The following is a 24,368-nucleotide window of genomic DNA, read 5'->3' on the forward strand; positions in this document are numbered from 1 at the left end:
ATAACTGATTAATTATAGTCTAAATAAAGAAATGTCTTTATGTGTGTGTGTGTGTGTGTGTGTGTGTGTGTGCGCGCGTGCTTGTGTGTGTGTGCGTGTGTGTATGTGTGCATGTGGGTGTTCTGTGTGAGTGTGTGGAGGAGGGTGCTTTCAACCTAGATATAGTTATTGCTGCAGGCTTTGGTAGCTATATATTGAAACGTCCCCTCTAGTTCACATGCCAGACACAAAGAGCATCCAAGGGGGGAATATTCAATTAGACACAACATCCACATCACAAATCCTGGTCTAATTTTAATCTCAGTTTCTGTGCTTTCATTTTCTACACATCAGAAGGCAAGTTTATCTCATGATTTATTGTCACCTGAACCCTGAGGATGAACTCTACAAATCGCAACTGCCTTTGTATGACATTTTTCTATTATTTGCAGTCAGGGTGGCTGAAATATACTGAACAAAATTATAAACGCAACACTTTTGTTTTTGCCCCCATTTTTTATGAGCTGAACTCAAAGATCTAAGACTTTTTCTATGTACACAAAAGGCCTATTTCTCTCAAATATTGTTCACAAATCTGTCTAAATCTGTGTTAGTGAGCACTTCTCCTTTGCCGAGATAATCCATCCACCTCACAGGTGTGGCATATCAAGATGCTGATTAGACAGCATGATTATTGCACAGGTGTGCCTTAGGCTGGCCACAATAAAAGGCCACTCTAAAATGTGCAGTTTTACTGTATTGGGGGGTCCGGGGGGGTCCGAAAACCAGTCAGTATCTGGTGTGACCACCATTTGCCTCACGCAGTGCAACACATCTCCTTCGCATAGAGTTGATCAGGTTGTTGATTGTGGCCTGTGGAATGTTGGTCCACTCCTCTTCAATGGCTGTGCGAAGTTGCTGGATATTGGCAGGAACTGGAACACGCTGTCGTATACGCCGATCCAGAGCATCCCAAACATGCTCAATGGGTGACATGTCCGGTGAGTATGCTGGCCATGCAAGAACTGGGATGTTTTCAGCTTCCAGGAATTGTGTACAGATCCTTGCAACATGGGGCCGTGCATTATCATGCTGCAACATGAGGTGATGTTCGTGGATGAATGGCACAACAATGGGCCTCAGGATCTCGTCACGGTATCTCTGTGCATTCAAAATGCCATCAATAAAATGCACCTGTGTTCGTTGTCCATAACATACGCCTGCCCATACCATAACCCCACCGCCACCATGGGCCACTCGATCCACAACGTTGACATCAGCAAACCGCTCACCCACACGACGCCATACACGCTGTCTGCCATCTGCCCTGTACAGTGAAAACCGGGATTCATCCGTGAAGAGAACACCTCTCCAAAGTGCCAGACGCCATCGAATGTGAGCATTTGCCCACTCAAGTCGGTTACGACGACGAACTGCAGTCAGGTCGAGACCCCGATGAGGACGACGAGCATGCAGATGAGCTTCCCTGAGACGGTTTCTGACAGTTTGTGCAGAAATTCTTTGGTTATGCAAACCGATTGTTGCAGTAGCTGTCCGGGTGGCTGGTCTCAGACGATCTTGGAGGTGAAGATGCTGGATGTGGAGGTCCTGGGCTGGTGTGGTTACACGTGGTCTGCGGTTGTGAGGCTGGTTGGATGTACTGCCAAATTCTCTGAAATGCCTTTGGAGACGGCTTATGGTAGAGAAATGAACATTCATTTCACGGGCAACAGCTCTGGTGGACATTCCTGCAGTCAGCATGCCAATTGCATGCTCCCTCAAAACTTGCGACATCTGTGTCATTGTGCTGTGTGATACTGCACATTTTAGAGTGGCCTTTATTGTGGCCAGCCTAAGGCACACCTGTGCAATAATCATGTTGTCTAATCAGCATCTTGATATGCCTCACCTGTGAGGTGGATGGATTATCTTGGCAAAGGAGAAGTGCTCACTAACACAGATTTAGACAGATTTGTGAACAATATTTGAGAGAAATATGCCTTTTCTGTACATAGAAAAAGTCTTAGATCTTTGAGTTCAGCTCATGAAAAATGGGGGCAAAAACAAAAGTGTTGCGTTTATAATTTTGTTCAGTGAACATTTGCACTTACATTTATTTGGCAGACTCTTTTATTCAAAGCAACTAGTTGAGAAAAACATGCGATCCATCATGAGATGGCAATAAACATGAGAAGTGCCCGTTATACAGGTTTTCAGTCATTGTTCAAAACAAAAGCCAGGACCGGAAGATATTAAGGGAAAATAGGAGCATAGAAAAAGTGAAAAATGTTTTTTTTTTTTTTTTTTAGGAGGCAGTTAGGGGCTCATGGAGTGTTGCGTTTATAATTTTGTTCAGTGAACATTTGCACTTACATTTATTTGGCAGACTCTTTTATTCAAAGCAACTAGTTGAGAAAAACATGCGATCCATCATGAGATGGCAATAAACATGAGAAGTGCCCGTTATACAGGTTTTCAGTCATTGTTCAAAACAAAAGCCAGGACCGGAAGATATTAAGGGAAAATAGGAGCATAGAAAAAGTGAAAAATGTTTTTTTTTTTTTTTTTTAGGAGGCAGTTAGGTGCTCATGGAAGAGATTAGTTTTCAGTTGCTTCTTGAGTGATTCGATTCTCCGGATGGAGTTAAGTAGGTCATTCCACCAGTGAGGAACAGCGAAAGAAAACGAAAAAGAAATAGAAAAGAGATTTTGTGCCTCTCAGCATGGGCCCACGAGGCGTCACTCATTTACTAAATGAAACGTTGCTGAATATTGCAAGTGAGTGTGCGGTCTTATCTCCTTTATACAGATATGTTATCTTTGACATGCACCTCGAATGGTGTGCGTTTGCTTTAGTGTTTTATTATGCAACAATTATATAACCGGAAAACGTACATCATTTGCCTGAGCTGTGCAGAATGCTTTTCCAGCACTTTGTAGTCAGTGTTGCCAACTAATTTTCAGAGAAAGTTGCTAAAGGAGAGTAATTTGGTGCTTAAAGTTGCTAAATGACGTTGTGACGTCATTGCGTAATCACGACGCAAAATTGTCACAACATCAAATCTCAGCAAAAATATATATTTTATATATGTTAATTTAGATTTGTTTGTAAAATAATATGCATAATATAATATTAAAATATAAATAACTGTATTTTTAAATACATTGAATTATTGAACACCTACACATTTTTGAATGATTACAATTTAAGTTTTTTATTATAGCTAGTAAGCTAGTAATACTACGCATTCTCAACAATTATGCTTTAAGCAGTGTATTAGTAGTTAGCTAGTATGCTACACTCTAAGAAAAGTATGTAAAAATAGGGCACAATCTACTATGTTAATATGAAAGAATTTTCTGTATTGGTTTTTTACCTGCATTTTAAATTACACATTGTGTTTTCGGGTTACAGGGTTACAATGGATAATGACTTGGAAAATTACAAGTAGGCTATCTTTTCCATTTTTCTTACAGCGTACTAACTGATCAACAATCGCAAGTACAAGCTACTAACAAAGTGTATCATAAATGAACAATTATTATTATTATTGTTATTATTAAATTGAACAATTGCAAATAGCAGCTAACTCAATTCACGTGATGTGTGTACTGCTAGGCATCTTTGGTTTCCTCTTTTTGTGCAATTTGGATGGAAAATGTGTACCTTTTTATTATCTGAGTCACTTGTTGCCAAATAAATTTTAAAAATTGCTAAATTTGTTGCTGGGTGCTTTTGGAAGAAAAAGTTGCTAGGGTAGCCTGAAAAGTTGCTAAATTTAGCAACAAAATTGCTAAGTTGGCAACACTGTTTGTAGTAAAAGCGCCTTGTACATCGATTTAACAACATTTCGTTTGTGATTGGGTCATACAACAAGTATAGAATATTCTGACCAATCACCGTAGAGTGCGGTGTGAATAAGATGAACTAAACTACACTTCACCTCAAAGAAAACGGCGCGAAGTTGGGAGCGATACCAATTCACTTTTAGAGGGGAGTTCGTAAGCGCTGTACTGTTATTGACGTACACTCGTAAAACGAATACAAACGTAATGAGGAAATATACTTTGTGTAGCGTTAAATAGGCACACATAGCGCTTAGGACAGTTATCCAACAGGTTTCGTTTTCTTAAAGAAACCCCATGTAGTGCTGACGAATGAAATCGCCCAGAAGAAGGAAATGTGGAGGAGAACTCAAACAGAAGACCCAAATATGTATGCAGGATCTCATTATTGTCCATAAATATCACATAAATGCGTTTATTAATCGCTACTGTTTCCCTCTGAATAAGTCGGTAAGTTCGAAGAAGATACGTTAATAGTTTTTTAAAAATGTGTATGAAGCTAGTTGAGTTAGTTTTACCTTCCAATTGAATAAACAAAGTAAGTTAACTTACTTTTTACGACGAAAACACGTTTGGACGTAGATTTATCGGTGAGGTATTTTCGTAAATATATCAAATCGATTTAAGTTACAACTTTGTCAATGCAGGTGTGTTTTGAAAAACGTGACCACAATGTCTCAAGTGACCCTTTTGGATGAGGTCTCTCAGTGGAACCAGGAGACCTGTCAACAAGAACTCAAAACGGTCCTGCCCAAACTAGTTATATCCTTTCCTGACTTCACAAATTAATTTTACTTGTAGTCTAAGGCAATGTATGAATGTACACATGTATTTGATTGTTTAGGACTAACTTAGTGTCATTTATGTAACATGATTAAGATTGGCCTTGACACTTGAACGCCATGCATCATGACACTGACAGCTGGGAAGAGCACACAAGTAAGTCTGAGCTGTCTTCAATATGTAATTGTTTTAGACCTGGCATATCTCGGGTGGACCTCTAAACAAATCTCAATAAATATTTTATTTGTATAACCTACTTTGTTGATTTTCTCCACATGATTCTGATTGTTTAGGACTAGCTTAGTGTCATTTATGTAACATTATGATTAAGATTGGCCTTGACACTTGAACGCCATGCATCATGACACTGACAGCTGGGAAGAGCACACAAGTAAGTCTGAGCTGTCTTCAATATGTAATTGTTTTAGACCTGGCATATCTCGGGTGGACCTCTAAACAAATCTCAATAAATATTTTATTTGTATAACCTACTTTGTTGATTTTCTCCACATGATTCCATCTCCACAGATATTCTTCAAATAATCACAAGCCGGTTCCTCCCTCATCTTTCTTTATCTGAATTAGAGACGGGATGTTTCTCCACGGTCTTACCCAAGGTTTGAGAATTAAATTCCCACAAAATGTTGGTTTTATAGTTGGGAAGAGCATTTTTTTCATTTTTCCTATTTGAGTACTTGGTAGCTCAATTAAAAAAAGAACTTGAGTACTCTAGGTATCATGATGATAATGAAACAATTTTAAATAAAACACACTTAATGGAAATAATATCAAAAAATAACACAGCTATTTATAATTATTAATCCATTTTTTTAAATGCAAAAGATGAAAAGAATAAGATTGTTTCAAACAACACAGTTGTAATGAATTATGTCTCACGTTGCATGAGCTGAAAAGTGAATAAACACCAGTAAAATTAAGCGCTTTGGTAGTGAATTGATTAATTCATCATATATGAGTGTTATATATTCATATATAACAGAGTGATTCTAGACATCATTGTGCACTTCAAAGCCTTTGTTTCACTTTAGTTCTCTGGTCTGGACAGCATGCTGTCTGAATGCTTAGCAGTCAGACAAGGTACCTCCCAAAATGCTGTCATAGCCAATCAGAACATTTTTTTTATTCATTTTCATGATTTATCATTGCTGTCACTTTCGAGTATCGGGTACTCGTGCCAATTCAATTCTATAGTCTGAAGTATTCAACAGGAAGCCTATTTTCATGTGTTGTCATGTACGATCCACAGGTGGTAAAAGTGTTTGCCAGTCTTTTGGAAGAAATCAGCAAGCAAATTGGAGGCCTTTCTAGTCAGAACACAGAGCTACATGTGTTATTGAGAAATATCTTGAAGGTTTGAATATGCCATATTGAAATTGAAATAAAAATTTCTTCATTTGCTGGTCATAGTGATTTCTGCTGTTGTGTTTTTGCCAGATGATGGTCCAGACCCTGGAGTCTCTCTCTGGCTGTGTGCGTCATGTCTGTTCCTTCGAAGAGTCTGTTTCCTTTGATGCCATTCGCTCTCTGTCCTCCTGCATCCTCAGAGTCCTAAAGGACACCTTCCAGCACTGCAAGGTACAACATTATTATTATATAATGCACTGGACATATTTTTACACTACCAGCCATCGATTGTGAGTACACCAAAAAGGCTGTTGTCTGTTTTAGTGTGTCTTTGAACTGCAATAGTGGTTATGCAGAGGATTTTATTTTTTCTGTAAATTTCAGTATGGTGTTGATGTGTTTATAGGACAGTGAGGTCATGTACAGTGGAAGGCTGTCATTGGTGGGGGATCTGCTTCAGGGCCTGTTTAAAGAGGCCTATTCTTTGCAGAAGGGCCTGATGGAACTCATGGACAAAATTAACTTGGAGAACACTGCTTCTGAGGAGGAAGTGTCGGATATTGTCACAGGTTTGTGGTATCTGTGTGAGAAATCTCCAGTGAAGAGATGGATTTGGTTTTCAGTAGTTATTTTGTGTTTGGCTTGCAGTGATTCACAGTCTGCTGGACATATGCTCGATCATATCCAGATTGGACATTGCGCTACATGCCAACACATGGAAATTTATCATAAAGTGAGTTTAATGTGCATCATAAAACCTTATATCTGCTTTTAATAGAAATACATTTTTTAGATTTAATTTTTTCTGTAAATTTCAGTATGGTGTTGATGTGTTTATAGGACAGTGAGGTCATGTACAGTGGAAGGTTGTCATTGGTGGGGGATCTGCTTCAGGGCCTGTTTAAAGAGGCCTATTCTTTGCAGAAGGGCCTGATGGAACTCATGGACAAAATTAACTTGGAGAACACTGCTTCTGAGGAGGAAGTGTCGGATATTGTCACAGGTTTGTGGTATCTGTGTGAGAAATCTCCAGTGAAGAGATGGATTTGGTTTTCAGTAGTTATTTTGTGTTTGGCTTGCAGTGATTCACAGTCTGCTGGACATATGCTCGATCATATCCAGATTGGACATTGCGCTACATGCCAACACATGGAAATTTATCATAAAGTGAGTTTAATGTGCATCATAAAACCTTATATCTGCTTTTAATAGAAATACATTTTTTATGGCCATGTTGCATATAAAGAGGAATTTTATGTCCTGAAGTAAAAAGGAAAGTCTCACTTCTGCTGCATGATTTAAATGCCAGTATCTTGAGTCCAGGGTTTTTTTTTTTTTACTAGATAAATGTTACACAGCCAAAAAACCTTCTTGTCCCAAATCGATCAGACATTATAAATTGCACCTAATACTTAATTATTCAATCTAAAATCTCTATGAAAAAATAAATAATGCTAATTTATGTACTGACAGTTTGTGTTTGATTTCAGACAGAGCGTGAAATACCAGTCTTTTGTAGAAGATCGGCTTCACCACACTGACATAGCCTTCTCGTTGTGTGAAGACCTGTGTACATCTGTCCAGAACTGTCTTGAGCTGGCCCAACAGATCCAACAGGCAGGCCTACAGGTAGACTCATAATCAGTTAAACATTTTTAATACATTGCATTTTTTTTTACAGAGATGGTGATTATTTATTGGTTGCTGTGGTAATTTTAATTGCAATAATGGTGACCTTGAAACATTCATCAGGAACTTTTTTTGTTGGACAAGTATAAAGTGTTTTTATATAAAAGGTCAGCTCATATCTGACTTCCTCCTTTTGTTTGTCATAGGAAATTGTGCACTGTCCAGAATACAAGCTTTTCCAAAAAGCAACAAAGATGTGTAGGTTTTTTGCCAACACATTAGTCCACTACACAAAGGTAACTGAGGGAAAAATTTAAGTTATTCATTAAAACCTGTTAAAATGATTTTAACAGTCCGAAATAGTTATAATTTTCAGTTTTTTTTTTTTTCATGTGATAGGAATTTAAAGCATTTCTTGCCAAGTCATGCCGTCGATTTCACCAGTTGTATATCCAAATCCACAGGTAAATCAAAGATATATTGCATAAGGTCAACGTTTATAACATAGGGAGTTCAAGCAACATGATTTTAAAATCTTGTCAAAGTTTCATATTTTTCCTCTCTCTGTTTTGTCTATTAAGTCTAATTAAGCTTGTGGTTTTTCCCTCCTCAGCAAGTTCCCCCCCTCTGTGTGTGCCCCGTCTGTGCCCTCTGCCCTCAGTGAGGAGTTGAGAGTGGCGGTTCTGGTTCCCATGGATGCCATGCTGACACAGCTGCTCTCCTTCCAACCCTTTGCAGAATCTGTCCTGGACCCAGATCACAGTGAGCTTCTTCTTGCAAACTACTATAACAACTTCCAGGGTCCTCTTGAACCTTGGAACATTCCTTTAACATTTCCTCCAAAAAATCTTTGGCTTGTTCATTGAAGGTTCATACATCACTTAACCTGGTCATTCAAGTTTTTGTTCTGTTTTTAATGTGAGTGAAATTAATGAATTGCTGATGAATTTCTTTCATGTCAAGGACACAGTTATATAAAAAATGCAGAGAGACTGACTGTCCATGACACATTGCTGAGTGGATATCCTGTGCATTTCCAGGTCACTTAAACTGAATTAGTGCTCATGCCCTTTCATTATTACAGGGCAGTTCTTCCAACATTGCGCGACATGTGGAGTTGCACTCTCTGTCTGACAGGTTTTGGATTTTTGCCCAGATAAAAACAAGTATTTGTTCCCACAACATATTAATCTGTTCCCTTGTTATAGGTAAATCATGGCCATGTTGTTCTAATTATTTCTGTTGCTTTAGTAAAATCGTGACTAAGAGTTAACTAAATTAAAATAAGGGAACAAATTAATACATGACATCACTTTACCTAAAACAAGAGAGCAAATTAATCAAACAAGGTCACTAATAAATTGTGGGAACAAATTTGTAATTTTAGTTTTCTTAAACATTTTTTTTTTTAAATTACCATTTGTATTTCTTGTTGTTTGTGTATTTTAGAGTGCAGTACAGAATTTTGTCTACCACAGTGTCTGCTACTGGTGAGTGTACTGGGTAAACTCTCCTCCCAGCCAGAGGAGGCGCTGCGGCTGTGGAGTGATGGCAGTCAGTTTTCGGAGGAAACTCCCAGGTATTTTACACTTGTATAATTTGGCAGGATGAAATTGGCAAACTAGTCAGTTAAGCATCATTATGAGTTTTAGCATCAATAATTATGCAATATTCCCCGAATTGGCTTGGTGTTTATTGATCAAATTTAATGCTGCAATAAGATGGGCTTTCGTTGTACAATACTGTTAAAAATTTTGGGGCCAGCAAGATTTTGTAATATTTAAATATTATATGTAATATTTAAAGAAGTCTTGTATGCTCACCAAAGCTGCATTTATTTCATAAAAAAGAATAAAAGCAGTAATATTTTGAAATATTATTGTAATTTATTGTATTATTGTAATGCTGATTTGGTGCTCAAGAATATTTTTTTTCAGGATTCTTTGATGAATAGAAAGATCAAAAGAACAACTTTTATTTGAAATTAGTTTTTTGTAACAATGTAAAAGTTTGCTTTCACTTTTGATCAATTTAATAAATCCTTGCTGAAAAAAATTTGTTACTTTACATCATCTTTGTCATTTATCCGGCTGTTGTTTACCACATGCTTTTCAAACCTGGAAATGTGAAAATGGTGCATTCTTAAATCAAGATTTGTTTTCTCTAGGTCCAGTCTAGTATTTTTGGCTCAAGTACATAATGCCATCAAAAAGTCTTTCTTTCCTCAGATGGTCTGTGTTTGAGGCAGTGTTGCATAGTTTTCGGCGGTGTATGTTGGAGCGTGCCGTGCCGGTGTGGTTGCCAGGAGTAATGCTTCGAGGGCAGGCTCAGGGTAGAGTCAGTCTGCACCAATATGTGTGTGTGCATATGTGTGCTTGTGTGGCTGTTCTGCCCACTCAACACTTCGCTCCATTGGTCAGTGATCTTTTTTATTTAATTTATTGAATTCTGTTCACTTGTATAACAAAGCTTGATCTTTCTCTCTGGATGATGTGACAAATAAAATTTACTTAAAATCTTTTGTTTTGAAAAGACAAGTCACGTTTTAGCTTGATATAAGTCTTGACATAATTATATTCTTATGCTATTCTTGTAATTACTTTGGATAATAATGCTGAAATCATTTTCAACTGGCCAAGTGACAAATAGCTGGTACTTAAGACATTTCATCAGAAAATAGGAAAAACCACCATGTAATTTTGTTGTCCTCTGTTTTCTTCTTTCAGGAGCGGTCATTATTAGCCGCCGTATTGCAGGCAGACACGCAGACGGCTGTCTTGGCCACAGATGTCTGGTGCTTCCTGGCACGGTAAGTATAGATACACACCCATGTGTGTAGACCATCGGACTTCTATGACTACTACTTTCCAGAGCTGTCACAGAGACGCCAAGCATGAACAATCAGAGACATTCCTGTTTTTAACCTTTTTAGAAGTATACATTTCTAAAGTTTTGTCGTTGTGGTTTAGGAGTCATTCAATACTTTATAAAACCCCCTAAATAATAATGATAACCATGCTCTACTAAGACCTGTGTCTATACAAGTTGGAAAACATCTACTGCTCTAAAGAATGCAAGAAAAACATGTTTATATACAATATCAGAGTTGTGTTCTTTCTGTCTCTCTTCAGGTATGGCACGGCTGAGTTGTGTTTTCATCATGTTCTCCTTATTGCTCACCTGGTGAGTGGGGAGTGTGCTAGGAATGTGACCTTTTTTGTGCTCTTGTGGTTTTCTGGAAACCTGTCTGGGATGAGGAACCACAGGCGACCCTTTTTCTCGCTGACACCCTGACTGAGCTGACATTTGGTGTCAAAATGAACATGGGGAAGAGCTCACCTGTCTATCACAACAGTCTTGTGCTATTTTTCTTGTGTGCTGGGTGTTATTGCAAATATTTTTAATTATTACAAGTGTTAGATGAACAACTTAAATTCTATGGGTTATATATACGTGTATGGACACACACACACACACACACACAAAGGGCTCTTATGCTTACCAAGTCTGCATTTATTTGATCAAAATTACAGTAAAAACAATAATATTAACTTAGAAACTTAAACTTATATAAACTTAAACTTAATATATTTCAAAATGTGATTTATTCCTGTAATGGCAAAGCTGAAATTTCATCAGCAATTTCCAGAATTCTTTGATAAATAGAAAGTGCAATTTAATGAATCCTTGTTGAAAAAAGTACTCTTTACATTTGATAACTAGAGAAAGTCCAAATTTGTTTTTATTTTAAACCATACATCTATTTAACTATACATCTGTACTTGTCCTATCCTGATAATTAAATTTTTCAGTTTCTAAATCTATTGACAGTTTTAAAGATGACTACATACTCTTATGGATGACTAATTTAATTTTTGGAGAGTTCTCTTGGTTTGAACATTGTCTGAGCAAATTCTCAGGTTTTAGTCGTCCACTAATTACTTCCATGATGTGTATTGTTGTACTGTCTAGATAAGGTCATGTCCTGGTGAGGGTTATCAGATGTTTCACTTGGCCCTGCTGCTTAGACGTCTGCTATTTCTCATGACACCCAAGCACCAGGTTAGTTTCTTTTTCTATTGTCCAGATTAAGAATATGAATGCAACTCTGCAGAAAAGCTTCCTCAGAACATTGATGAGTTTGTAATATAGTTTATTTCTGTTCCCACCGTTGTTCTGTCTTTGTTTTGTAGATGGCAAAATGGTGCATTCATAAATGTGATGAAGTGCTTTTTTTGTGACAGGTGGAGTTTGTGGAGCGCTTCCCTCCCGCTCAGGAGGAGAACCTGTGTGTGTGGCGCCACACTCTGCTAAGGTGTCTGTGCACAGAGGCACGAATGCGGGTGGAGGAAGAGGTGCTTGCCGGAGCTTCTGTTGTGCTGCAGGAATTGCAGAATAGCGGCTACAGGATGGGAGATATACCGAGACTTGTGAGAGAAATAAAGTGACAATGGTGCTATTGAATACATAAACTTTATACTTAACAGGATGTTTGCCATCATTTTGAATTACACAAGGCCTTGATTTTAAAAACATCAAAAATGCTGGCATATAAAAGTAGCTTCACCACTAACAGTTTGTTATCCAAGACAAAATTGTTTTTTAGTCATCTCTTAGCAGAGGAAACAGACAATCTTAGATCCAGATTCAAGTTCTAAGCCAATAAATGTGTTTTATGTCCTGAACAAATTCTGGTAAGGGTTGTTGTAGATTAAAGTTTTGATTATGGACACAAAACAAAACCCTGCACTTATACAGTTTAGTCATGGGACACTTAGGGATTTTTGTTATTTCAACACTTAAACTCTCAACATTTAATTAACTCTATCTGACATCCTGCTCTTAAAAACCAGACTGACCTTTAAGATAAATATCTTTCCCAGGGCTGGTTTTAAATTTGTTTCTCTCTGTGATTCAGAACCGGATACTAGGCTGTGTGCTGATGTTGATGGGAGGGAGCAACCTGCAGGCTGAATGTGTGGGGTCTTCTGTGAAGATCATCTCTCAGCTGTGGAGTCGCATGAGTAGCAATCAGGTGATCAGATTTCACATATACATAACTGTTCAAAATTTTGGGGTCAGTAAGATTTTTTTTTACCTTTCAGCACGGGTGCATTAAATTGACATAATGTGACAGTAAAGCAATTTACATTGTTGCAAGATTTCAATTTCAAATAAAATGCTGTTGTTTTGAACTTTCTATTCATCAAATAACCCTGAAAGAAATGTCACAGTTTCCTCAAAAACATTCAGCACAGCCTTTTTTGACCATGATAATAATGAGAAATATTTTTGAGCAACATATATCAGCATATTAGAATGATTTCTGAAGGATCATGTGACGCTGAAGACTGGAGTAATGGCTGCTGAAAATTCAGCTTTGCCAGCTCAGGAATAAATTTTAAAATGCAGAAAACTGAAAACCGTTATTTTGAGTTTAATATTATTTCACAATATTACTGTTTTTACTGTATTTTGATCAAATAAATGCAACCTTGGCAAGCATAAGATACATTTTAAAAACATTAAAATAAATCTTAGGGTGTGTTCACACTTGTCATGTTTGGTTTGATTAAAACTGGTTCGATTGTTCTGTTAGTGCAGTTCATTTGAGTAAGTGTGAACGCTGCCTTCCCGAACCCTGGTGCGCACCTAACAAGTGGACCGAGACTGCTAAAAAGATGTGTCTCTGTCCCCTTCCAAATTAACTCTGGTGGGGTTCGAATGAAATATGTATGCAACAAGGACCAAATACTTCTAAATGAACCAAAAACAGGATGTAATGACGAGATGCAATGTTATGCGACGTGATTTCATGACGCGGAACGAGCAGTGTATCCAAAACAAAATTTTATGAGCTCTTCATCACAGGAGTTCGCAGGTGGTAAAAATAAAATCATATGTACACGCAACGCAACAATGAGCGTGCTTAGTCCATCAGACAGCGTTAGGTGTATTCGACTTAAAGCGCCACTTTAAGCTGAACACACTTATTGTTTGGGGTGTTCGGTAAGTTCTGTCACGAAATATGTCATTCAACCTGACTGATCACAGTCAGGTTGTGAACGTATCACTATGCCTTTAGGTTCGCTGTCAAAAATGCCAGTGTGAACGCGAAGCAGACCAGGACCAAATGTATTGTTTTCTTTTTTGGTCCGGACCAAACGAATCAAGAGAACCAAACTACAAGTGTACACCCTTACTGACTTCAAACTTTTGAATGGTTGTTTATAGTTTTACACAAACTTTCTTTGTTACACAAACTTTGTATGTTAAACAGTAGCACTTAAAAGGATGACATGAGAAAGTAAAGAATCCCATTCAGATGTATGTGGGTTAGTAGTTTTTTTTTTCCACTGTTCATCTACTATCAGGTGCAGGTTCATCCTCCTCTCCAGTGCACTGTGAAGTTACTCCTGTCAATATCAGCTGTTCTGATCAAAAGTGTAGAGCCACATGTCATTGTTCAGGTGATCTTTTAGCATTTACTGTTTTCTTAGGGCCTTCATAATTATATTGTTTAAAGCTTTTTAGATCTTTTTTTAATTTTAATGCAAGGTTGTTTTTGTTTTTGCCAAAAAAAAAGGCTGTTTCCTGTTTGAGTGGGTTGACTATCCAGAAATGCCCCGATGACCTGCTTTTAGCTGCTTTGGAGTTCCTTGCTTCCCTGGGAAAAGTGTTTATTTCTCCCAGTATTCAGGTATACGTGGAATATGAGGTAAAAAATTTCAGACCAGAAATTAGTTCTTTCATTTGGACATTTCATTGTGTGTGTAGTACATATATGTATGTGTGTGACTGCAGTGCCAAGTTTTGCCTAGAATCAGTGGTCTGTTTAATGGTCTCCTGACTCACCCATCCTGGCTGATACTCCATCATGTCCTGGAGGCTTTTGGCCTCTTTGCAGAGGTCAGAAATTCCCCATTATAGAACCATTTTTATTCAATAACAGACATCGTTACATTTGTATTTGAGTAAATCAGAAGTGAATGTATGATACATTTTTGAAAGACAACACAAATTCTGTAATGTAAACCTAAGTGATAATTTTCTCTCAAGAACTTGAGTTTTTATTTTTGTTTATTCATTTGGTAAAAAATAAATCTCAAATCACATCCCTCTTAATCTGTTTTTAATCAACAATTTTGTAATCTAGCTCGCGTCTTTTTTGTAACTTTAAGATAACCAACCATGAGGAAGTGATTTCTCAAACATTGTCATCAGAGGAGATCAAAACCAAAGTGTTAAACTACCTCAGTAAGGTATGAAATGAGAGATATATGGACTTAAAATAAAAAAAGTGTAATTTTGTCTTATTGCAGTTCTCCTAATATAGATTAATGTATCGCTCTCTACAGACCGTCTCACACCAGGAGTCTGAGGAAGCAAGACTAGAACGTCTGAAGGAGTGGAGGAGTATAATAGAGAAACACTGTGAGCAAATGGAGTCTGAGGACAACTCACCTGTGCACACGCCACTTACAGAGGTAAATGAGTGAAAGGATGGCTAACTTTCGGGTCTGACATTCCTATGGAACAAATTTTTACTAAATCTGTGATTCTTTGCCTGTTCCAGCCATGTCCGAAGAGGGCAAGACAGGAGACCAAAGTAGAAGAGGAGTATGAGCGATACCTCCAGACAGCAGAAAGTGCCTTGAAAGCCCTGCAGGCAATAGTGGGGCCAGGCCACAACCCGTCCCCTCCACAGTGGGTCAGGACCAGAATTGAGGTCTTACAGTCACTGATAAGTCAAATTAACACCACTACAGTAGAGCAGCCCTGATTCAACCACAACGCCACCTCTACCTCTGGCTGCTTTTAACACAATGCTGCCTTTTTGTTCCATGTCACTACATTTGCTGAAGTCACCCAAGATATTTGTATAAAAGTTTTTTTTTTATTTTTTTAAGTTTGTATGGAAAAGTGTCACTCCAAAGACCATAAAACTGTTTATTAAACTTGTGCTAGAAAATGAACTATCCATCGATTGTTGTTGAGATGTGGGTGTAAACGGAAAAAAAACAAAAAAAAAAACATACATGAACATGAATTTTTCACAATAAGATGTATAAATTGCATTTACATAATGATTTATGCCGACTTAGATGTAATAGAAAAAAATACCAATTTTCATTTGGTATGCAAATAAATGCAATAAAAAATGCTAATTGCAGTAGAGCATTTAAATATTACAATGTCATCATAGCTGTCAGTTGTGAATATTCTAAAGGCTAATTCACAACTACACCAGCAATTACCAGATTACATCAGTTTGTTAGAAAATCATACCCTACTGTCCAAACATTCCTGATAAACACTGATTGAATGTTCAGTCGGTAAAAACAAACACCGACCAATGGCAACCGACCGACAGGGCTAACACACTGATCTGAAATCTATCATTCATCAAACACTTCATTTCGTGTCTGTCGATGCAGTGTGACCTAGCCTTAAGTCAGTGGGAGATTTTTTATTTTATTTTACCAAATTTCGTAGTCAATATTACATCGAAATTTCACCAGATTTACTTAAACTTAAAACCGTACATGTCAAAAATGAATCAAAGCAAATCAAATACCATAAAAACCATTTTATTTAATAAGCAGCTGATAATACAAATAAATTAAGTTGGGCTCTCACCAAATTTAATGAACAAAAATTAGAGTCTCTATATTTTATCTCAAGTTGAGGCTGTCTGTCCTCTAAGGCTCACTGAACCAAAAAAAAAAAAGCTGTATGGCACAAATAAACCTGACATTAGAAGTATGTATTTCCAGGTTAGGTACCCCTCCCTCCACAGTGCAACATGACTGAAGGACTACTAATAGGATTTGGCATGTTTAGGTCCATCATGCTATCTTGAAAAAGCTAAACAAGACAAAACCTTTTTCTGTAGCCGAACAATTTCTATGGCAACAGTAGACTGAATATCATATCGTATTGGGTGGGGGAATCTTACAATACACACTACTCTCTTAAATCGTAGTTACTAAATTTTTAAGTTGGCCTTTAGTGATAATGTCATGATGGCATATGTAGCGGTTTTCTTGAATGGGAATCTCTCATATGGCTTTCTGTATAAGACCACACTGATCACCAGGCATTCTCATCTTCCCAGTTGAGGTCATCGCCCCATCCTTCTGTCTCAGTCTGTGAAAGCAAAACAAAAGATCATCTCATCAGTTTGTCATCGTACTGTAGTTTCAATAATTGAAATAGATGTCGGGACGCATGGCTAAACTAACCTCAGCCAAGTCAGCGGCAGCAAACTTGGTGGTGAGGCTCAGTGTATCTATTGATGGGTCTAACGTTGTGTGTCCCGTGATGGGTTCTTTGACTGAGCTCTCCACAGGGAGCAGAAGAGATGAGGATGACAGCTTAATATCTGGGACCATGTCTGCAAAGAAGTCTAGTTCTGGATCTGGCGCTGGCTTCTTCTTGACTGCAATTGTGAACTCCTCCCCGAGACATCCAGCTTCAGAGCTTTTGATTGTACTTTTTGGCTTGGGCTCTAATGCTAAACTTGTTTTGCTGGGTTTGAGGGTGTCAGTTGTCTGGTTCCAACCGGTGTCCCACGATGAGGTATGGTTATGATCTGGAGCGCTTCTGACGCTAGAGTTCAGTTTGAGTGCTTTTGACTGCCTTGGAGGTCCTGTGCTAGATTCAGACAGAGATAATGCAGTGCTTTTTGTTGATGTCTTTGGTACAGAGACTGGTAAAGGAGTCAAGGGTGACCGGTCTGAGGTCACTTCTGAGTCCTCAAAATCATCCCAGGGTTCCTCGCTTTCATCCTCATTGTCAGCTGATAAAGCAGAGTTGCTCTGACCTGGGATGTCCGCTGACCAAATGCTAATCTGGACTGACTGGGTCTTGTCCTTTTCTGCCTCCTCTGTGTCACTCCAGTTAGGCCAGTCTTCGTCGGATCTCACTGTGCTGTTAGTTTTCGTGTTGTCTGCAGCTTGTGTGCCCGTTCTGCACCCATTCAATGGGAACGACATTTCGCTGCTAAATACTAGAGAGATCACTTGATTCAGAAGGGTTGTACATTCAAACACCAAGTAGGGACAAACAAATGCAGTTAAAGTCAAGATAACTTCAGCCTTTCTTTTCTAATTATTGCTTGACAATAAGCAGTTCAGAAATGTTAACTGTTAAGAGTGAGTTGCTTTAAAGATCAGTTGTGGCATACCTGCCCTCTCTGATGTGGTGTGCTGGGCGGTGGTCTTTTCAGTTGCTTTGAAGGAGTACATATTTTCTAAAACCATCTTTTTGTCCTCTGAGTCCTTAAGGAACAGATTCAGGACCTTTAGTGGTTGTGAAAGGTGGGGATGTGATGGCCCAACAATATGCACGGGTGATGCTGCAGAGGAAAAGAGGTTTGGGATGGGTAAGATTTTTAATGGTTGGTTTTAATGGTTATTAGATCAAAAATTGAAGTAATATTGTGAAATATTATGATTTAAAATAACTGTTTTCTAATGTATATTAGTAAATGTATCTTAAAATGTAATTTATTCCCGTGATGGCAAAGCTGAATTTTCAGCATCATTACTCCAGTCTTCAGTGTCACATGATCCTTCAGAAGTCATTCTAATATGCTGATTTGATGCTCAAGAAACATTTCTTATCATTATCGAATGCTGAAAACAGTTCTGCTGCTTAATATTTTTGTGAAAACTGTGATATATTAACTTTTAATTAATTAATTAATTAAATATTTTTTTTTTGATTAGAACAGCATTTATTTTAAACAGAAATCTAAATGTTATAAATGTCTTCACATTAGTAGATGATTAATAGACTGAAATAATTATTTGAGTTTAATCAGTGTGATTAATTTCAAATATTTGTTTTAAAATGTAAATATTATATACATTCGTATATATTTTCTTTCCCTAAAAGAGGAACTGAATGCACTACTAGAAAGTAAATATCTATGACATATAAACTGATGCAGCAGTGTCCTCCAGTGGCCTCAAAACAATGTTAGTACCATCAATGTGTTTCATACTTCATCATCTGAATTTCATTTATAAATACATTAGCCATTAAGAAAACCTTTACTGATAAATCTGGCTGTAGCATATGTGATATTTACTTGATCTTTTTCAGACCAGTCTTAAGAAATTGTAAAAAACATAAAACAACAAAAAATGTAAAAACATAACATTTACATTAAATACAGGTTAATATAATAACTTATATAATAACTATAATAACATAAGCAGCCTAAATGTTTTAGAATGGGACAGATACGTATCAAATGTATCAAAACAGAAATGAATCTTAATTAAAATAAGTGAAAGTCAATCAAGCTAACTTCTTAGGGTGATTAACTTGTTTAGTAAAATATGCAGAGAATTATACCAAACTCCCTCTCATTATAAAAGTGCATTAACAGACAGTGTCTTACTCTCTGGGGTGACCTCTGTGGACTTGGTGAAGTTTGGCGTGGTCCGTTTAAAGACTTTGGTCCTCTCCCCACCAACAACCACTTGGGCACCCAGCAACGGGACAAGCACAGCCAAACTCTGTAGTGTCATAGCGACGAGTGAGTCATTCGTATCTCTCATTCCCAGCAAAACCTGCAAGATAAAGTGTGGGAAATAACTGAAACAATCCCAGTATCAACTTAAAAACATCCTGAATTTACTCATTTTTCGAAAGAATTCAGTATCCCTAAGCTGTTGATACAAACACATACATTTTCACAGTACCTGAGGAAGAATCAGATTTTTCAGTTCTTCGTGAGGAAAGAACTCAGCATAGATGTGAATGTGGGAGAGAAGCACAATCCTGACATGCTCCTCATTCACCTTATAGAGCTTAAGGAGCTGAGGAACCACGTATCTCCGATACAAAGACAAAGACAGAAGACACTCCTCACCGGCACTCGCACTCGAGTCTGTACATCAGAAAACAGACTGTCAACTTCATAACTAAGACTAATGCTACTAAACAAGTGGACAATAAGCATCTCCTAAAGGTTTACTGACTGGTTCTACCTTGCTTAGGCCGTAAGAGGTGAGGAAGAAAGCTTTTGACAGCCATGGGCTCAGCAAACACCAAAGAATTGAGCAATTTAGGTGTCAGACGTGTAGCAATTAACTCCTCTGGGAGGTTCTGAACTCGGTCCAAGAGAAACCTGCAGAAACGCACTTAGTTATTTAAGCACAACACTTCACCCTTCTAGAGTAATAAAATCATGCATTTGAAAGGGAAGCTTACTTGAAGAATTCATTCTTCTCCTCCTCATTTTTCAGGGTCAAACTCTTCATAAAATTCATGATATCTAAGAAGTCATTTCTATAAGAATTAAATATTGCAAAGTTTAGGTATTTAAATCATTTAATTATCTTAATAATCTTCCTTCAATACAGGCGAAATTAATGTTTGTAAAATTAAAATTGATTTCAAAAGACCACGATTGATCAGAAATTTTTTTTTTATCAAAAAAGTTTTCAAAAGCGAACCTGAAAAACTTGTGAGTCAGCAGACTGCTGAGAGATGGGCGAGACATGGGGTCAGGGGTCAAGAGGCTGGCCTGCAGCATGTTCTTTAGACTCTCCAACAAATCATCTGAGACTGAGACAGAAAGTTTGGATGGAGGAGCACATGGAGGTTACAAAAATGGGGAACAGACATGGAAAAATAAATAAAAACACGTAAGAAAGAGGGAATGGATGGAATTTAGTGAGACTAAAAAAAAAAAAAAAGATAGCACAAAAACAACAGAGCATATGTTTTCAGTGAGGCCCTGCTCCAAAAAACAACAGCATAGAAGCCAAAAGCTTGCATCACCATTACAGTGCTCATGTGGATCATTTTGTTCTTTGAACATGTAGACATCATAACCTGCCCTGAATGGAAAACTTGTACCCGGCATGTAAAATCATTTTGAACGCAGTCGTCAGTCCATTAACAATTATGTCACATGTCTATGCAGTAAGGGCTTAGCAACTACCACAACAGGATGAATCTTAGACATACTCAGCCTGCTTTACATGCGTCTGTTGAATTAAGAGTGTTACTAACCATGTCCGGTCAGAAGTGGAAGAAGGGCCTCCACCATTACCCCGAATGAAAAAGCGTCTCGGGAGTGGGCATGATTGTCGGAAAGAGTTTTGAATCCTTCAAGCTACAAATTAATAATAATAAAAAAACATTATATTGCTGAGACATAATGATCAGGACTGTCGTCAGTTTTTCATTTTGTCCCAGGCCTTGTAAATTCTGGCAACAAATCGGAATATGATTACATATACTACCATTCAAATGTTTGGGGTTGGAAGGATTTTTAAAATGTTTTTGAAAGAAGTCTCTTATGTTCACCAGGGCTGCATTTATTTGATTAAGCACACAGTAAAAACAGTAATATTGTGAAATATTACTACAATTTAAAACAGCTGTTTTCCATTTTTATATATTTAAAAAATATAATTTATTCCTACAATGGCAAAGCTGAATTTTCATTCTAAAATGTTGATTTGGTGCATAAGTAACATTTCTTATTATTATCAATGTTCTTACTAGTATAAAACAGTTGTGCTGCTTTGTTGTACATTTGTTTTCTCAGGATTCTTTGATAAATAGAAAGTTTAAAAAAACAGCGTTTATTTGAAATAGAAATCTTTGCAACATCATAAATGTTTTTCCTGTCAATGCATCCTTGCCGAGTCAAAGTCTTTATTTCTTTAAAAAAAAATACAAATATGGTTCCTACCTTCTCCTCAGGAGGAATGGCACACTTTTCCCTAACATTCTGGATACTTCTGAGAAACTGGAGAGGAAGTCACACATACAAAGTATTACAGTACTCAACTTTGCCTGTATTTGTTATTAAAGGTATTTAACCAATTGTAACAGAACCGTGCCATTAAAAATTTAATTTCCCTTAATCTTTTGAAACAAAAGAGAAATTGAGTACCCCGAGGGTAAAAAAAAATATATATATTTGCGCACCCTTTAAATTATGTATAAAGCATAAATCAACACTTGTCACCTCTGGTGTTGCCTCTGAAAACTTGCAGACAGTTTCCATCCCCCCGAGTTTCCAATGGCCATCTTCACTGACAAACACTGAGGATATGCACACATTGTTGTGACTTGATTTGCCCTAAGAGATGAGACAAAGAGAAATTATTTAGTTAAGTTAGTTACAGTGCACAGCATAAATGAGTACGCCCCCTCTGAAACTTACTCTTTGCTTAGAAGACATGTTATGGTTTTTTAGAGATATAATATTCCAGCAAGTCTGCTTGATCAGTTACCAAAGAAGAATGTTAAAATTATTCAAGAAAATACCATTTTCTTATCAAAGTGATAAAATGTTGTGTTGCAAAAATGAGTACACCCTCCTGAAAGTTAATAAAAAAATTAATTCTGGTGTAAGGTTAAGGCAAGTATTGATCAACAGGTAAGTATGTTGAACCAAAACTGTTAAAGGCAAGTAATTTCTTGATAATTAAGTGTTATATGGCCCACTGAATCATACTCAGACAGACTTAATGCTGACAAAATACATCTTTTATATTTAATCAGAGGGGGTGTACTCATTTATGCTGTGCACTGTAAATTGTCTAAATTAAAAAAACAACAAATGTATAAAAATAATAAAATAAAACCATATTTAAAACAATAATTAAATGTCTTACCCTGTCATGCAGAAAGACTAGTGCTTGCAAAAGGTCATAGAGGCCTGCGCAGATCTCCTCTGGAGTAAGATTGTCTAGCAGCCGTTTTAATGGTTGAACTGGTTCTGTCACTAAATGTATACCTCCATCCTGCACTGAGCATGACAGGAAGCGAAGAAGACATGGATGCCTTAATGTCTTCAAGTGCTGTAAAGGAAGATGTATTAATCAGGTAAATTTATTTGACTGAAATAGCTGAGAAATTTAGAGATTTATGTGTTAGACTTATTTTTTATATACAATTTGTATTAAGTGACTACTATTATTCTAAGATGTGGAAAATAATAATAGAGAATCTGTGAGTAGGTGTGTCCAAACATTGGACAGGTAATGTATGTCATTGGTGAGGTGAGGTTACATAGCAGCTGTTTACTTTTACCTTGGCAGCTTTCCTGACTTTATCCTCATTGTCTTGCTTATGCACAAAGACGGAGGCAGGCTTGCCATCCCGGAGGAGGGCAGAGTACATGGTAAGACCAGACGGCAGTGTCAGCAACGGCTCTTCCAGCACACAGCTTGGCAGCACACTGCTCTCAGCACCCATCCTTACACTGAGGTGGTATAGTTTGCCTATCGCGCTGTCTGTGAAAAAAAAGTAATGAATACCTGTACTACAAAAAAACATGCACATGAATATCTCCTTGATATGTATGCTGATAATTACAGATTCGTTTCTAACAAACACAGATTTTGGATTCACAAGCTCTTAATTGATGGACTGGAGTGGTGTGATGACGGACTGTCATAAGGCAATACAATAACCTTCCACTTTTGGGTAACTGAGTATTCATTGACATGCAATGATAAACAGCATGCAAGATGTCAAAAAGCAGCAGAATGTTAGTTATAATTTGAATTCAATGCTCTAACCTGGCTTTCGAGGACAATCTGAAAATAACATTCAGATCAAGTGATCACAATGACTGGCATATGGTTGCAAATTGCAATGACATGTAAGTTTTCCAGTCAACGTGTCATTTTAGGGATTCTGGACAGAGAATATGTATACTGTATCAAGACTGACAGAATCACACTGGACAAGCTCTTAACGTCATATATTAGATTGATTTGGTTCGCTTGTTAATTGTTACTCGGTATTCAGGAAAAGTGTTTATTTTGTGTGCTGATCTATTCCTTACAGGACAGCTGTACAGCGAGCAGACTACCTGTATGGCTGCGTCACCTCGCAGGAGGCGAATTGCCTAGGAAAACCAGTTTTCCTTTCCAGCAGACACCATTATTGCAAAAAAATATATACTAATCTCAGCGTTTGCTTTGCGTTAACTTCGACCAAGTTTTTGAGCCGCGAACAAACACTTTAAATTTATTATCTCTACAACAAATCAGTCGATTTGACAGACTGCATCGATTATGGCACGACGCACAACTTCCTGTTCGCAAACGATAAACACCGGTTCTTCCTGGTATAGATTTGGACGAAACCATCTTGTTGTACAGGGGTGACCCTTCTCTCAATAACGAAAGGGGAATACATCTTTCAAGACTGTCTTTTAGCTCAGCATTTTACGCAATTTGGATTCATCTTTTTTAAGTGTTTGTTCCACGCGCTTGCATATGAAGGTGTTTAAAGTGCACTGTATACATTTAGTTGATTCGTATCCACCGAAATATTGTCAATGGTTTTCCCGTCGGTGGTGTGGTGGTTGGTTGACCAAACTGTGCATGAGCTATTTGATCAGTGTTGCCAAGTCCGCGGTTTTCCCGGGGAATTGGGCTACTTTAACACAGTTGCCGCGAGTTGTTTTTCATGTACGCAGGTTGAAGCGACTTCAGCAACGTGATATTTAGCCCCTAGAATGCGATTTTTAACTGGGGACCGATTGGGCTTTTTATTTTTAGCATGTATGTTTAGATATAAATATATGTTTCAACAGCAGTAACCACGAAAATTAGATTACAGAAAACACGAAAAGAAGAAGTCGTGTTCGCTTGAGGAGGTAACTATGGAAACAGCATATGCTGCTAGAGCGCTTGGCTTTCTGTTCAAGTATCGGACACGGACACTACCTTTTATTTATATAGCGCTTTATACAATACAGATTGTGTCAAAGCA

The 24,368-nt window shown here is 37.6% G+C and overlaps 3 protein-coding genes across 5 annotated transcripts in view; 2 read left to right on the forward strand and 1 right to left on the reverse strand.

Moving 5' to 3' along the window:
• The window catches only part of LOC107726438 (zona pellucida sperm-binding protein 3-like), a gene marked incomplete at its 3' end in the record, with an annotated part of 3,736 nt that extends 2,162 nt beyond the window's left edge, over window positions 1–1,574 (forward strand). The window contains exon 4 of the mRNA XM_016536006.1: window positions 1,570–1,574. Coding sequence (XP_016391492.1) covers window positions 1,570–1,574 — 5 coding nt within the window. The remainder of the gene's footprint in view (window positions 1–1,569) is intronic.
• A 2,286-nt stretch (window positions 1,575–3,860) lies between these two features.
• On the forward strand, window positions 3,861–15,583 carry firrm (fignl1 interacting regulator of recombination and mitosis). Of its 3 annotated transcripts, none has more exons than XM_016535998.1 (25): window positions 3,861–4,274; window positions 4,472–4,586; window positions 4,724–4,763; window positions 5,136–5,224; window positions 5,875–5,979; window positions 6,063–6,203; window positions 6,379–6,541; window positions 6,621–6,705; window positions 7,463–7,601; window positions 7,808–7,897; window positions 8,001–8,065; window positions 8,215–8,363; window positions 9,051–9,180; window positions 9,830–10,016; window positions 10,328–10,410; window positions 10,733–10,784; window positions 11,574–11,663; window positions 11,846–12,031; window positions 12,520–12,636; window positions 13,976–14,071; window positions 14,188–14,319; window positions 14,406–14,510; window positions 14,783–14,863; window positions 14,960–15,089; window positions 15,176–15,583. In XM_016535998.1, the coding sequence occupies exons 2-25, from the start codon at window positions 4,497–4,499 to the stop codon at window positions 15,382–15,384; spliced, it is 2,754 nt and encodes a 917-aa protein (XP_016391484.1). In that variant the 5' UTR covers window positions 3,861–4,274; window positions 4,472–4,496; the 3' UTR covers window positions 15,385–15,583. The 3 variants fall into 3 exon arrangements, with proteins under 3 accessions (XP_016391484.1, XP_016391486.1, XP_016391485.1); XM_016536000.1 differs by having other exon boundaries at window positions 14,188–14,301; window positions 14,960–15,088; window positions 15,178–15,583; XM_016535999.1 differs by lacking the exons at window positions 6,379–6,541; window positions 6,621–6,705 and adding exons at window positions 6,813–6,975; window positions 7,055–7,139 and having other exon boundaries at window positions 14,960–15,088; window positions 15,178–15,583.
• Window positions 15,584–16,213: 630 nt separating this feature from the next.
• On the reverse strand, window positions 16,214–23,724 carry LOC107726436 (protein-associating with the carboxyl-terminal domain of ezrin-like). The gene is made up of 14 exons (XM_016536001.1): window positions 23,461–23,724; window positions 22,674–22,876; window positions 22,256–22,441; window positions 21,604–21,717; window positions 21,325–21,381; window positions 20,637–20,739; window positions 20,075–20,186; window positions 19,830–19,907; window positions 19,607–19,746; window positions 19,319–19,506; window positions 19,015–19,186; window positions 17,791–17,961; window positions 16,847–17,613; window positions 16,214–16,751 (listed from the first exon to the last, which is right to left on the reverse strand). The coding sequence occupies exons 2-14, from the start codon at window positions 22,836–22,838 to the stop codon at window positions 16,695–16,697; spliced, it is 2,310 nt and encodes a 769-aa protein (XP_016391487.1). The 5' UTR covers window positions 22,839–22,876; window positions 23,461–23,724; the 3' UTR covers window positions 16,214–16,694.
• Window positions 23,725–24,368: the final 644 nt, after the last annotated feature.

Source organism: Sinocyclocheilus rhinocerous, unplaced genomic scaffold (genome assembly GCF_001515625.1).
Source record: "Sinocyclocheilus rhinocerous isolate Xijiao unplaced genomic scaffold, SAMN03320098_v1.1 scaffold605, whole genome shotgun sequence".
Classification (NCBI taxonomy): Eukaryota; Metazoa; Chordata; class Actinopteri; order Cypriniformes; family Cyprinidae; genus Sinocyclocheilus; species Sinocyclocheilus rhinocerous.

What these genes read in the sequence shown, in the direction of transcription:
- firrm (XM_016535998.1), top strand. Translation starts at nt 4,497, where the DNA reads ATGTCTCAAGTGACCCTTTTGGATGAGGTCTCTCAGTGGAACCAGGAG. An exon ending in GTCTGGTGCTTCCTGGCACG is followed by an intron (nt 10,411 to 10,732) that starts GTAAGTATAGAT and finishes GTCTCTCTTCAG; the next exon opens with GTATGGCACGGCTGAGTTGT. An exon ending in TGGGAGATATACCGAGACTT is followed by an intron (nt 12,032 to 12,519) that starts GTGAGAGAAATA and finishes TCTGTGATTCAG; the next exon opens with AACCGGATACTAGGCTGTGT.
- LOC107726436 (XM_016536001.1), bottom strand. Translation starts at nt 22,838, where the DNA reads ATGGGTGCTGAGAGCAGTGTGCTGCCAAGCTGTGTGCTGGAAGAGCCG. An exon ending in CCATTCCTCCTGAGGAGAAG is followed by an intron (nt 20,740 to 21,324) that starts GTAGGAACCATA and finishes ATTAATTTGTAG; the next exon opens with CTTGAAGGATTCAAAACTCT. An exon ending in AAAATCTGATTCTTCCTCAG is followed by an intron (nt 19,187 to 19,318) that starts GTACTGTGAAAA and finishes TTTATCTTGCAG; the next exon opens with GTTTTGCTGGGAATGAGAGA.